The 13,911-nt window shown below is 55.8% G+C and overlaps 1 protein-coding gene across 1 annotated transcript in view; it reads left to right on the forward strand.

Annotated features, from left to right (window-relative positions):
• Positions 1-820: 820 nt before the first annotated feature.
• IFFO2 (intermediate filament family orphan 2) overlaps positions 821-13,911 on the forward strand; it is a 47,934-nt gene continuing 34,843 nt past the window's right edge. Inside the window, exon 1 of the mRNA XM_012656941.1 lies at positions 821-1,482. Within this exon, the coding sequence (XP_012512395.1) occupies positions 821-1,482 (662 nt within the window). The remainder of the gene's footprint in view (positions 1,483-13,911) is intronic.

Raw genomic sequence — 13,911 nt, forward strand, 5'->3', positions numbered from 1 at the left:
GGCTGGGGGAGCTGGGGCGGAGAAGACAGACATGTGGCGCCCCTCAGCAGACGACGTGGACAGGCGCGTCCTGAAGAGGGAAGCGAGCGCGGCCGAGGCCGCCGCCCCTTTAAGGGCCGGGCTGGCGCTGCGGCGGCTCCAGCTAACCAGGTCTCTGGTGCAGCTCTGCGGTCCGTGTCCCCGGGCGGAGACTCAGAGCTCGGCGGGGAGGCGGGACCAGACACGGGAGAGGGCGTGGTCCAGCCGCGGACCTGGGCGGGGCTAGAGCTACAGCCGCCGGTCTACGGGGCGGAGAGAGCCAGGCGAGCCCGCGAGTGGGTGGAGCCACGGCCATGTGGGCGTGGCCCGACGCTGCAGACTTTGGGGGGCGGAGCCTCGGGTTCCTGGAGCGCCGCAGAGGGAGGAGGGATGGGCGGGGCTAGTGCGGGGGCGGGGCTAAGGTCTGCAGTGGGCGGGGCCCGCTGCAGAAGGGGCAGTGCCGGCTGAGAGTCCTCTGCGTGCGGCTGCCGCGGCCCATCCACAGCGTCTCTGACAGCGCCGGCGGTGGGACCCGCGACCCTCGCTAGCCTCGCGCAGCCACCGCGGCCTCCACCGTGTCCCGGGGAGCGGCCGAGCCCCATCCCTCGCCGCGGCGCCCACATCCGGGGGGAATCCCGCCCGTCGTCGCTGCGGAGGCCGCATCTGGCGCGCATCTGGAACCGCCCGGCCGGCCGCGCTGGAACCCGCGCCCACCCTGGCCCGGCCGCGCCGGGAGCCCTGCCCGGAGCTGGAGCCGCATCTGGAGCCACGGGCCCGGGGCCCGGAGCCGCGCGGCCGGCGCATGGTGAACTCGCTGCTGTTCGGGGAGATGGCCTTGGCCTTCGGCTGCCCGCCGGGCGGCGGCGGGGGCTGCCCCGGCGGAGGCGGCGGCGGCGGCGGTGCCGGGCCAGGGCCGTCGCCGGTGACGGCGGCGCTGCGGGACGACCTGGGCTCCAACATCCACCTCCTGAAGGGGCTCAACGTGCGCTTCCGCTGCTTCCTGGCCAAGGTGCACGAGCTGGAGCGGCGCAACCGGCTGCTGGAGAAGCAGCTGGAGCAGCAGCAGAGCGAGCGCGAGCGGCGGCTGCGCTACAAGACCTTCTCCCGCGAGCAGGCCGTGCAGACCGGGCCTGAGCTGCTGCGGCCGCCCGCGCCCGGCACCGGGCACTGCAGCGGCGGCGGCGCGGCGGCCGGCGTGAACGCCAACGCCGTGGCCCTGGGCGGCCTGCCCCCCGGCGGCGGCCCGCACCTGCAGCACTACGGCCGCCTGCCCGGGACCATCTGGAGCTACACGCAGGTGCGGCGCACCGGCGGCGGCGGCGTGGAGACCGTGCAGGGCCCCGGCGTGTCGTGGGTGCACCCCGACGGCGTGGGCGTGCAGATCGACACCATCACGCCCGAGATCCGCGCGCTCTACAACGTGCTGGCCAAGGTGAAGCGCGAGCGCGACGAGTACAAGCGGAGGTGAGTGGGGTCGCCCCTCCCCCTGCCGCTCCCAGCCTGGGGCAGCCAGGTCCCGGCAGCCGCGCGGAATGTGCGTGCGGGAGGGTCCCGGCCGGGCAGCTGGTCCTAGCAGGTGGGCTGGAAGCTGTGTTTGCAGAGCGCGTACGCACGCTAGGAAGACTCAGTTATCTCTAGATCCAAGAATGGGGGCGGGTGCTGAGACGGTGGGGGACACCTCAGCGCCCTCGGCGCCGTCACTGGTCAGGCACATTGTTTTCTAGGTGACATAATAACCATCCGTGTTTCATGTGGTCTCACTTTAATCCTCACACGATGCACTGTAGGACAGGCTTGTCCCATTTCGCAGATGAGGAAACTGAGGTGCAGAAATACGGAGTGACTTGTCTAAGGTGGCTTGGCTAATAAGTGGTGAAACCTGAATTTGAACTAGTGGTTTTAACCACCCCTGGCTAGTCTGTCTCCCAGCCTAGGTATTTTCCCGATGATGTAGGAGATAAGCTTCCCTCCCCCAATGGGTAAAAAGAAAAAAAAGTCTTAGCCAGCCCACTGCCTTTTTATTCCTTGAATTAAATGAGATCACCTATTTCAAAACGGCTGGATCTGTCCCTGCCCTCTAGGGCCAGGGTCTGCCGTCTTGCTCCAGCTCTGTAGGGTCCAGCTCTGGGATGGATAACCAGAACCACATCACACTGGCCACGAGCTCTTAAAAATGCCTCTCTTCGTCCCTCTTCTCCCTATTCCGCAAGTCTCATGGTTTATTGAGCCCCCAAAAAACTCATCCCTAAGGGTCCCCGGGAGAAGATAACCTTGGGCTGGAAGACTGGACATTGAATGGATTGAGACCACCATCTGTCTAGAGCTGGGGCAGACCGCCTTGCCCAGCCCAGATTCCCCAGCTGGGAAACTGTCATTGCTTCCTGCCTGCAGCCTGGCAGACAGTACTGTCTGCTTTCCGATAAGAGGAGGGGGTCTGTGTTACATCTCAAGCTAGGGTGGGGGAGGGGCCCCTGGCCCTCGCTGCTGCTGTCCTAGGCATGGGCGACTCTGCATTTGGAGCTGTGGCTCTGAACTCTAGGGCTTGGAGGATGTGCTGAGAAGGACCTTTCCTTCTATCTCTAGAGGTCTGCCCAGAGAGCTGCGCATGGGTCTCCTTCCTTATTCTCCCCCCGGGCAGGCTAGCAACTGGGTAGGATTCAAATGCCAGCTCTGTCACCTGCCAGTGAGATGGTCAAGCCACTCAGAAGGCTGTTTGCTCATCAGAGAAATGGGAATAATAAAATCTGCCCGTAGTTGCTTGAGGGGAGAGTAGGATAGTGGTGCTTTTCGGAAGGTGTAAAATAATCATGCTGATGTTGTTAAAAATGATAAGTACTTTGTCAAACTAACAGGGAGTAGAAATGCCTGGAGTCTTCCAATCTCTCTCATGCAGGGTCTGGCTTTCTGGGGATAGGTCTTCTACTCCACTGCCAGATAAGCTTCTCTCCCGGAGTACCTGTCTCTCTTGAGGACTTGAGAATGGCCCAGTGCCTTGCCACAGGGAGGCCACCTCTCTGTCCCTCGTGGTCAGCCTCGTTGGGGTGGGCTGGGGATGGTGAAACTGCTTTCGATGGTGAAACTGGGAGGGATGGGCCGGGCCCTCCCGCCTGCCACTGTAGATAGTGTCGTCATGCCTCAGGCTTGTGTTGTGTTTGTTTTATTGTGCGTGTGCTTTTTGGACCTGGCTGCTAAGTAGATGGAAAAACCGTGCCCAGTTATAGAGGGAGATGGGTTGGCATTGAGCAATTCTATATTCAAGTTGCACCCAGGGTGTGGGGTGTGATGTCAGCTTCTGGCGCTGGTCTGGAATGAGATGGCACTGCTGAGACAGGTGGAGCGCGGGTGACTCTCTTCTTGCCCTTCTGGGGTCTTGAACACCTTCTCTTCCTCCATTTTTTGGCAAATTGGAAAGACCCATCTTTTCTGAAGTTGATTCAAGACTCACATTGAATTTTTCCAAAGCAAGCATACTCCCTTTCCTGGGCCTCAGTTTCCCTGTTTGTAAAGTGGAATGTATCCATGTAGCATGTATCATGTAGCATGTATCCATAGGATGTCGCTTTTTATTGCTGAATAATATTCCACTGTATGGATAGACCACATTTTGTTTATCCAGTCACCCATGTATTCAATATATTTTAAATTTAAAACGTCACCTGTGTACTGCCTAACATCATCTCATATGCCTTCAGTGATACACAAAACCTGCTTTGCAAACACCAACCCAAACCAGAGCCCCTGGCCTGGGGTGCCTGGATCCTAGCCCTGGTCACCACTGCCTTGGTTTCCCCTTGGCCCAACCAGGTCTTTACCGTATGGGCAACGAATTGTGCTCCTTGAAGCCCCAGGCTTCCTAGAGATGCTTTAGGAGTTCCTTGAATATTTAATAAAAATTATTATGTAAAAGTACATTAAGATGTTAGTTAATACAGTGATGACAGTGTGCTCACTCACTTTTAAGTTCTTAATATTAATTCATTGTATCCACTAACATGCTCACTTGTTCATTTAGAAGAACCTCAAATATAATAAGTATATTTGGGTTTCTTGTAAAAGTTTTCTTTTGGGAAGAGAGTGGACATTCGATCAACATTAAAAAAAGTTTACAAATCACTGGGCTAGATGATCTCAAAGGGTCTTTCCAGACTCGACAGTCTCTTAATCTGGGTTTGAGTGCCCAGCCCACCTCTGATCCTCTGCCCATAAGAGGAGTCATGGTCTGAGGGACCAGACCAAGGTGTTTGCCTGGACTGTTGGCCGCTGAACGCTTTCAATCCTCCTGGGATGTCTATCATGGAACCCCAACCAGTGATGGAAGGAAGGAGCCTGGGCAGGAGAGGAAAGCTTGCAGGCAAGGAAAGCTCTGGTTCACCTGGAAGAACTTGCAGCTCCGGAGACCCCCTACTTGCTTCTCCAAAGGGCAGCCTGTGACGTGTAGCTCAGTGTTCTTCCAGCTAGAGGCCTTTTGAACTCCACCTCCACGATCTATGGCCATACCCAAGTACTACCTGTACTATTACTTATATAAAATATTTTGACTTCATGAACGTACAGTTTGCATATCACAAAAGCCACCCATTTTAAGTGTACAAGTTAAAGATTTTTAGTAAATTCAGAGTTGTGCAATCATCACCGCAATCTAGTTTTAGACCACTTGTATCACCCCCAAAAAGATCCTTCATGCACATTTGCAGAAAATTCCCATGCGTACTCCAGCCCAGGTAATCAATGATCTGCTCTCTGTCTCTATAAATTTGCCCTTTCTGGACGTTTCATACAAATAGAATCATACAATAGATAGTCTTTTGTGTCTGGCTTCTTTCACTTAGACAGTGTTTCTGAGGTTCATCCGTGTTGAGGCATGTATCCACAGGATATCCCTTTTTATTGCTGAATAATATTCCACTGTATAGTTAGACCACATTTTGTTTGGCCATTCACCTATGTATTTAATATATTTTGAATTTAAAATGTTACCTGCGTACCTCCTAACATCATCTCATGTGCCATCACTGATACACAAAACATGCTTTGAAAACACCAGCCCAAACCAGAACCCCTGGCCTGGGGTGCCTGGATTCTGGCCCTGGTCACCACTGCTTTGGTTTCCCCTTGGCCCAACCAGGTCTTTAACATGTGGGCAATGAGGTCGCTGAAACTGTATCAAGGATGAGGTTGTCAAGCGCTGATTTGGAAACCAAAACAAACATCTCTACTCTGTCACCACCCAGTGCCACTGAAATATCCTGTTCTGACTTTGCAAGCTGGGGGCTTTCCGCCGGGAGGTTCTTGCTGAATCTATCAGAACGAAACAAGTCAGCATCCAAGAGACCTGGACTCTACTGGGTGCTGTGTGACCTCCAGCCGACTGCTGCCCTCTCTGGGCCTCAGGTCCTCAGAACCACCTTTACATGAGGGTGTTCCTTTAGGTGTTCCCCCTCATTTTGCTCTATACTTCAGGTCTGTGACTGGAAGGGGCCTGGGTCTTGACTGATCTTTCTGCCTCCCTAGATGACAGGGCGTTCATTGTGGCCTTTCTTTGTTCTGGGCCTTTCCCTCCCTGTCCTGCCTCTGCCTCAGATGACTAGGGTCCAGGCTCCGGACATGGGGAGTTTCAAGTTTCCTCTCTCTTCATTGGCTCCAGGAGAAAGCAGGAAAGCTTTGAGGTTGTCAAGAAAAAGGTCCCTCTGGCTTGGCAGCTGGGGACAGAGTTGCCATGGATGGTAGAGGAAGTTGCCCGGCACTGGTGGTGGTGGCCAGCTGCCTTTTGGACGGGGAGACTCTTTTGGGAGTCTGGGTGCCCCTGCAGCCCTCCTGCCCTCCTGCCCTCCCCAGGCCCAGTGCGATTTGGAGCTGGCTGGCTTTGTCCCCTCCCTGTGCAGATTGCTGAGTGTGTGCGCCCCTGGTGCCTGGGCTGATTGGAGGGTGGTTTGAAAGCCCAGAGAGACCACTGTGATCATTTAGCCTGGTGGTTTTCAAGTGAGCTCTTCAGAGCCCTGGAGTCCATAGCAGGGTGCCTTAGGGTGACTATTCTGGGGACAGTGGGAGGTGAGCACCTGGGATTTGACGCACGTCAACCGCAGAGCTCCATGCCTGTCTGACTCCCAGACTGACAGCATGAGGAAGATTCATTTTGAGAAAACAGGTTTCTGCTGTTAGAGAGAGAGAGAGAGAGAGAGAGAGAGAGAGAGAGAGAGAGAGAGAAAAGAAACTACGAACTTTCATTTTTGAGATGGGGAAACCAAGGCCCAGAGGGGGCCGACCCACAAAGCCTGGGCAGAACTTCTGTCCGCCATTCAGAGCCCGACGTGATGCCCACATCATCTGCCTGCAGTCGGGACTTGGCAAAGTCCCCTCTACCTCGTGTGTGTCTGTTTTAAGCGATTTTTTAAAAGCTGCTTTCTGGGATGGGAGGGACTTTTGTCACAGCTATTTCTGACTGTGAGCCGGAAGGGGCTGGGCTGTCAGCTGGAATGGAGGTCTCCAAAAAGGGACAGTGGGTGGGTCAGCTGCAGTGTCCCCTGCCTTTTCCCATCACACCCCGGGGAGGCCCTCAAGCAGGTGGGTTCTGGCTCCTTAATGCCCCAAGGCCGGAAGACCCTGGAAAGATGTCAGAGGGCTTTGTCCCCTGCCACGTCCATTGACACTTTCATTATTTCTGAAGCTGCCACTGATGTAGATTCTTTATTTCTCATTTTCCAGTGAGGCAGCCTGGGATAGTAGAAAAAGATTTCCAATCCCAGCTCTGAGACTATCTGTGTGACCATGGGCTAGTTGCTTGGCCTCTCTGAGCTGAGCCCGTGTCCTCTTTTGTCAAAGAGGGATCATATTGTTGCCTCCCAGGGGTCGGTAAGGAACACATGAGCTCTTGTGTTAAGCTGTCTGGGGCTTGGTAGGCTCCGGTATGTCCCCACCCCAGCCCACCTCCTTCCTTGGCAGATTCTGTTCCCTTATTTTATAAGGAGTTCTCGGTTCAGCCTGGGACTACCCAACAAATCCATTTCAGGACACGTCGCCGCTCTCTCGGTCCCATGGAAGGCGCCAGAGATGGTGTTGGGGGCGGAGGGAAAAGGGCTGCTTCTTTGTCCAGCATCTAAGGAGGATGTTTGATCTACTCTTAGCAGTTGATTTGTGCCTCCGGAAACAGCCCTTTCTCCCAACTTCCTTTAAAAGAAACACGCACCCCCTGCCCCCCTTCTAGCTCTTCAGTTCTCTATTACAGAGTCCCTTGGCTGGGTTGGCATTCTCACTGGGGACAAATTTGGGAGAGATTCTCAGAGCCTTAAAAGCTAGAGGGAGGGGAATGAGGTCCCAGAAAAGAAAAGGAAGCAGGGAGACAGCTGACGCTGAAGATTCCTTCTCAGAGGAATGCGGGGCGGGGCTTCGCCTTGGCGCACAGACCGGATGCAGGGCCCTCGGTCCCCCGGTGAGTGTGCACGCTCACACGCTCTCACACTCATGCACATGCACACACACCCGGGCTCTCTCTCCAGCCTGTGCCCCGCATCCCCGTACGTGCCGGTATTTGAAGGACACAGACGGGTAGACCCAGAATTTGAACACTCCCTTTGCTGCAGAGAGATGCGTTGACTTCCAGGAGAATTGATTTAAACCGTGCCGTGTTATCAGTGATACCGGAAGCTGTGGGCTTTGCGTTTGCAGTCCCGGCTTTTGATCGCATCGGGGAGATGAAGCCCGGCTGGCTATTTATTTCCTACGTCGTGGATGGCTGAAGGCTGGGGACAGGGAGGGATGCAGCCTGGCTGTCCCCTTGCCCAGGATTAGAGATGTGTTGCTCTTCCCTGACTTTCTTCCACCAGGCATTCCTGAGCACCCACTACCTGCCGCATCACAGCCCCTCACACCCTGAATCGTAACTGCCAGGGATGTGTCTGCTCCCCCAGCGACTGGAAGATCTGGGGGTGCCACCTACGGGTCTGTCTTCCTCTCCTGCTGGCAGAGCCCCGCCAGGGCCTGGCCAGAGTCCGCACTGAGTAAATATTCGTGCAGTGAGGGAGGCCTCTGTGCCTGGCTGCTGTGTGCTTACTCGTAGGCCTCCAGGGGGTTAGGGACATAAGACAGGTGACACAGACCACATCCAGGGATTTGGCCAATTATGGAGGGAAGGGTCTGGACTTGGAGTCAGATACTGAGGCTCCAGTCCCAACACATCAGTTCAAAAACTTCGAATGATCCCCCCAATCCTGGTACCAGGAGCTGGGGCCCCAGTGCAAGACTTAAAAGCTGAGTGAGTTGGGCTAGTCATTGCCCCGCAAAGCCTCAGTTTCCTCATCTGTCAAATAGGGATGCTGAGCTCTGTGTCCTGAGGTTGAGGGAGGTATAAACGGGCTCACTAGCTACAGCATGGTATACATAAACAGTGAAGTTTCAAAAGAGTTTTGTGGGAGGATTTCACAGGGCAGAGGTCGAGAACCAAGCTGGAGGCTGGGAGAGGGTGGGCCGTGCCCTTAGCTGGCAGCCTCTGTGGGTTGTGCAGCCTTCTGGGCAATGCCAGGCTCGAGGTGCTCAGGGGATTCCAGGCCAGATGGGAGGCTCCGTGGCAGGTTAGTGACGCTGCTGCCACCTGCCCACCAGAGGAGTGCCCTGCCGCCCACAGGGTACTGGGTGCCTGCTTCCTGGGCAGGATGTGGTTTCTCATTCTAGTCCTAGTACAGGAGAGGGTAGTTGTCACCCAAAAGTAAACCTGGCAGACACCTCTGGTTCTCTCGAGGGTCTGTGGCCTGGCTGAGCCCTGTGGTGCCCAGGTCCTGGTCTTGGCCTGTGACGTGGTCTGAGCTTTGGTCCACCCGCCTGGGAATGGGGACAGTGGGAAGGTGGGCTCACCCAGCACCCTGTGAAGCCTGTGTCCTCTCTGTAACTTTAGTGGAGCGGTCTGGATTCTGCACATGCCATTTAATCTCTTGCACCTCAGTTTGTTGCTCTGTAAAATGGGGGTAATGTTTCTTATGAGTTCTGCTTCCCAGGGTTGAGATAAAAATCAATTGCAACAATGGAGTAGGAAAACATTTTCAAAAAGGGTTTAAGAATCAGTCGGTATGACTTAATGCTGCCATTTACAGAGCACCTACTTTGTGCGAGGCACCGTGATGACTTCTTTAAATACGTGGTAACTGTGAGAGCAACTCCAAGAGGTAGGAATTGATTAAGCTCGTTTTACACAAACGAGAGGTTCTGAGAGGTGAAGACATCTGTCCCAGATCTTGCAGTGAGTCCAGTCTGGGTCTCCAGACCCCAAGATCAGTGTTCCTCCCAGGAGGCGGCCTTGTCCCATGTCCCCTGAAGGTTGGCGAAGGCTGACCCAGGTGAGGAGGCAGGCCGAGGTGCGAGGTCTCCCCAGCGCCTGTCACAATATTGCCGCAGCAGGTGGCAGAACAGGAGGCGGCTGCTGTGCTGGGAAGACTCCCTGCTGTCACTTCACAGTAATTATTTCTTGAGAAGCAAATGAATCACTGGCAGTGGCAGGCAGATGAGGCTCCGGGGCCACCGTAGCGGACCTGTCCAGCCCCCCGCTCTTTGGAGAAGGCCCTAATGGGGGCCGGGCCCTGGGCTGGCAGGGGAGCTCCTGGTCAGCCATGGAGGGTGACACACCTAAGCTGGCAGGCTGGCAGGGGGAGGGACGGGGAACAAGGAGTTACCGCTCGGTGCTTTCCACGTGATCTCATTGAAGCCCTGTGGCAGCTCTGCAGGATGGAAACTGAGGCACAGAGAGAAGTCATTTGGCCTCAAGTCACATGGCAAAGTCCCGGCCAGTGGGTCTCAGACTCTAAATTACTGCGCCTTTTATCCTGCCTGGCCCCTAAGTGTCCCCAGGGCAGTGGCCAGAGGTTCCCATCCGCTGATAGCCAGCAGGAGGGAACGCTGGGGCTCTGGTGGCAGTTTGGAAGCTGGCCTCCGCCCGGGGCTGGAGTCTCCCTAACTTTTGCTTTTAGTCAGTGCTGGGAACTTGGCCCGGGTACGGAGAACTTGCTGCAGTCATTTCGAGTCTCTGGTTGGGGAAGATGAGACTGCCGGGTGCAGATGTCTGAGAAGCCACCGTTCTGCTGTTCTCAAGACGGTGGCCGACACCCTCCGCGTGCCAGGCCCTGGGCTGGGCACCAGGGGAGGCAGACCTAGCCCCTGCCCCCGGGAGCTCAGAGTCTGGGGACACAGGCAAACGTGTCATGTCCTGTGAAAATCATGTGACAACGGCATGTGACAAGTGCCTTCTCGAACAGTGCCTGTGCATATTAGGAGCACAGAAAACATGCATTCATTAATTAATTTGTTCAACAAATATTTATGCAGCGTTTACTCTTTGCCGGGCTCCGCTCAAAGCAGTTTACAAACATCTAATTCGTGGACGCTCATGGTAACCCTGTGAGGGGGACTGTTGGCCCATTGCAGAGATGCTGAGCCACAGGGACATTGAGGGCACTGGGCCAGGACAGCCGGGAAGTCAGACTCCAGATCCAACCTCTGTGCGTGCTGCACCCAGACAGGGCCACGCTCATTGCAGGCAGCTCTCCTGCTCTGAGCCTCACTTTTCCCTTCTGTGCAATGGGGGTAATGGAGCTGACCTCACGAAGCTATTGGGGAGACCAACTGAAGTGATGCCTGTGGAAGCACTTTGCAAACTGGTGAGTGCCGCGCCCCTTGGGGACTAACTCCTTGGAAGCCCTGGGCTCTACCCACACTGCTGTTTCTTCTCCACCTTCCCGTGCAGCCCGAAGCTCCGTGAAATGCCTCGTCCCCCCTTGCCCTTGTATTCACGCCTCCCCCAGATCCCGAGACGGCCTGGGATGGGAGGTCGGACAGAAACCTCCCGAATTAGACAGCCCGGAGCAGAGCGTCAGTGCGGAACTCGGAAGCTGGGAAGGGAGGAAGCCGCGGGGCACTTCTGCTGCTTATCAGCCCCGAGACCTTGGGGGAGTCGCGTTGCCTCTCTGAGCCTCTGTTGCCTCATCTGGAAAATGGGATGGTCATAGTGCACGGATTACGTGAGAAAGAGAAAGAGCTGCCGCGGTGATCATTAAAGGGGGCTGGGGGTTCTGGAGAGAAGAGCTGGAAGGGAATTACGTGGCATTGGGCCTTGGCCCTGGCAGAGCCCCTCCACGTGGCTGTGCTGGGGACGCTGTCTCTGTGCCGTCTCGGAGATGCTTGCTCAGCTCTGTCCGGCCTGCATGCTCTGACGTCAGGATGTGCAGGTTCGCACGGCCCCCTGCTCGCCCGCTGCTCCACGGAGAGGCCCCCGCAATGGAGACGTTGCTTTCCACCCTCTTAATTGGCCATTTTTATTACTTGGGTTATTTAAGATGGTTCTTGGCTTGCTGCCACCTGTTTGCCATCTTGGGGGAGGGAAGAGCTGCTGGTCTAAGTGGACCTTGTGACATTCCCTGGCAGACAGGCTCCTCTCTGGGCAGGGTCGGTACTTCTTCCCAGGGCCCACTGGCACCCCAGTTTTGCTCCTGGCCCACTGCGGGCAGATAGGCCATCCTGGGGGTGGTAGTGGAATTAGCTTTAGGGGGAGCTTGTTGAAAAGTCAGGACCAGAGAGCCTCGGAGCTCTGGGTGGGACACTGATGAGACGCTTGGGTGCCTAAAACCCAGGGACTCTGGAAGGCACCTGAGCCAGTTTAGGGCCAGGTAAGGAAGGCTTCCTGGAGGTGACATCACCTGGGTTGTATTTGGAAGGCCCAGTAAGAGTGGAAGAGCAGGAGGAAGGGTGAGCCAGGTGGAGAGAACAGCTTGGGCAGAGGCCTGGAGGTGAGGCTGCCGCGCGGGGCGCAGTCTGGAGAGCCTACCCTCATGCCCAGGCTTGAGTCTGGCCCAGCCAGAACTTGGCCTGCCCCGCACGCACTTCTTCCCGTCTCGTCCTCCTCCCTCCTCGTGGCCTTCTTGGCGCTCGTTGTCTGTCTTGCTCTTTTTTCTCCTCTTTCCTCTTTCCTGTTTGGAGCCCCTGCTCTCTGTGGCCAGCTCTGTCACCCATGTCCTGTCCCTGTCTGAGGCTGGTGCTTTCAGGAGGGGTTTTAAAAACTCCCCGAGGCTGGAGCAGTTGGAGGGAAGAAATATCTGCCAGAGCTGTAACTCGAAGACGCCTCCCCCTTGACCAGACATCCGGGTCCTTGGTGCTGCGGACAAGGCTTTCTCAGCCCGCAAAAGAGACATCCGAGGTTGCCCACGGGGTTTGTCTCCTTACGACAAAAGGCACTTCCCTGGCTTTGGGGTCTTGGGTGCTGACTGACCTACGGTCCCCAACTACCAGCCGTGGGCTTGGCTGTATCGTTCTCTGTGCCTCAGTTTCCCCTTGTATAAAAAGGAATGGTGAGACCAACAGGGCTGTTGATAAGCCTGGCTCAGGGAAGCTGGCCCATCCCCCAGCTCTGGGGTAATAAGCCTTAGAGCTGGAAGGTTGGAGAACTTTGCCTAGAATGTTGGAGTCGGGTGAACCATAAAAGCTGATTCTCCATTCCCCACAAAGACCATGTTTCCAGAGCCTCCGTCTGGGGATGTGGCCTGACAAATAGTACCTTTGGGTTTGTGCACATCTTTGCATGAAAAGTCTTGGTATTACATTGCAGTTGGTTTTACACTTGCCTTTAAAGAAAATACTAGCATCGAAAACATCGGGACTTACCTGACTTGGAGAAACTGAAGGCCTGAGCGCGGCAGACTACGACTGGCAGAGCCGGGATTAACCCGATGCCAAGTTCAGGGGACCCCGCCTTGTAGGTCGTTCTTTTCTGAGCCTTAAGGCACAATTAAATCGTGGGGGAATTAACAAGACATTGCTTTGCTTTCCCTTCCTTCATGTTCCCTGTTGGCCTGTGGTCTGGGCTTACGCTTGGCGGGGGGAGCTCCAGCTCTGGGGTGAGAAGGCCTGGGTTTGCATCCTGCTCTGAGCCTCAGTTCTCCCATCTGGAAAGTGGGGATGACAACCTCAGCTCGTGAGGGTGCAACGAGGATTCAGTGAGATAGTGTGTGCGTGCTTTCCACGTGATCTCATTGAAGCCCTGTGGCAGCTCTGCAGGATGGAAACTGAGGCGCAGAGAGAAGTCATTTGGCCTCAAGTCACATGGCAAAGTCCCGGCCAGTGGGTCTCAGACTCTAAATTACTGCGCCTTTTATCCTGCCTGGCCCCTAAGTGTCCCCAGGGCAGTGGCCAGAGGTTCCCATCCGCTGATAGCCAGCAGGAGGGAACGCTGGGGCTCTGGTGGCAGTTTGGAAGCTGGCCTCCGCCCGGGGCTGGAGTCTCCCTAACTTTTGCTTTTAGTCAGTGCTGGGAACTTGGCCCGGGTACGGAGAACTTGCTGCAGTCATTTCGAGTCTCTGGTTGGGGAAGATGAGACTGCGGGTGCAGATGTCTGAGAAGCCACCGTTCTGCTGTTCTCAAGACGGTGGCCGACACCCTCCGCGTGCCAGGCCCTGGGCTGGGCACCAGGGGAGGCAGACCTAGCCCCTGCCCCCGGGAGCTCAGAGTCTGGGGACACAGGCAAAGGTGTCATGTCCTGTGAAAATATGTGACAACGGCATGTGACAAGTGCCTTCTCGAACAGTGCCTGTGCATATTAGGAGCACAGAAAACATGTATTCATGAATTAATTTGTTCAACAAATATTTATGCAGCGTTTACTCTTTGCCGGGCTCCACTCAAAGCAGTTTACAAACATCTAATTCGTGGACGCTCATGGTAACCCTGTGAGAGGGACTGTTGGCCCATTGCAGAGATGCTGAGCCACAGGGACATTGAGGGCACTGGGCCAGGACAGCCGGGAAGTCAGACTCCAGATCCAGCCTCTGTCCGTGCTGCACCCAGACAGGGCCACGCTCATTGCAGGCAGCTCTCCTGCTCTGAGCCTCACTTTTCCCTTCTGTGCAATGGGGGTAATGGAGCTGA

This window comes from Propithecus coquereli, unplaced genomic scaffold (assembly GCF_000956105.1).
Source record: "Propithecus coquereli isolate 6110/MARCELLA unplaced genomic scaffold, Pcoq_1.0 Scaffold528, whole genome shotgun sequence".
NCBI lineage: Eukaryota > Metazoa > Chordata > Mammalia > Primates > Indriidae > Propithecus > Propithecus coquereli.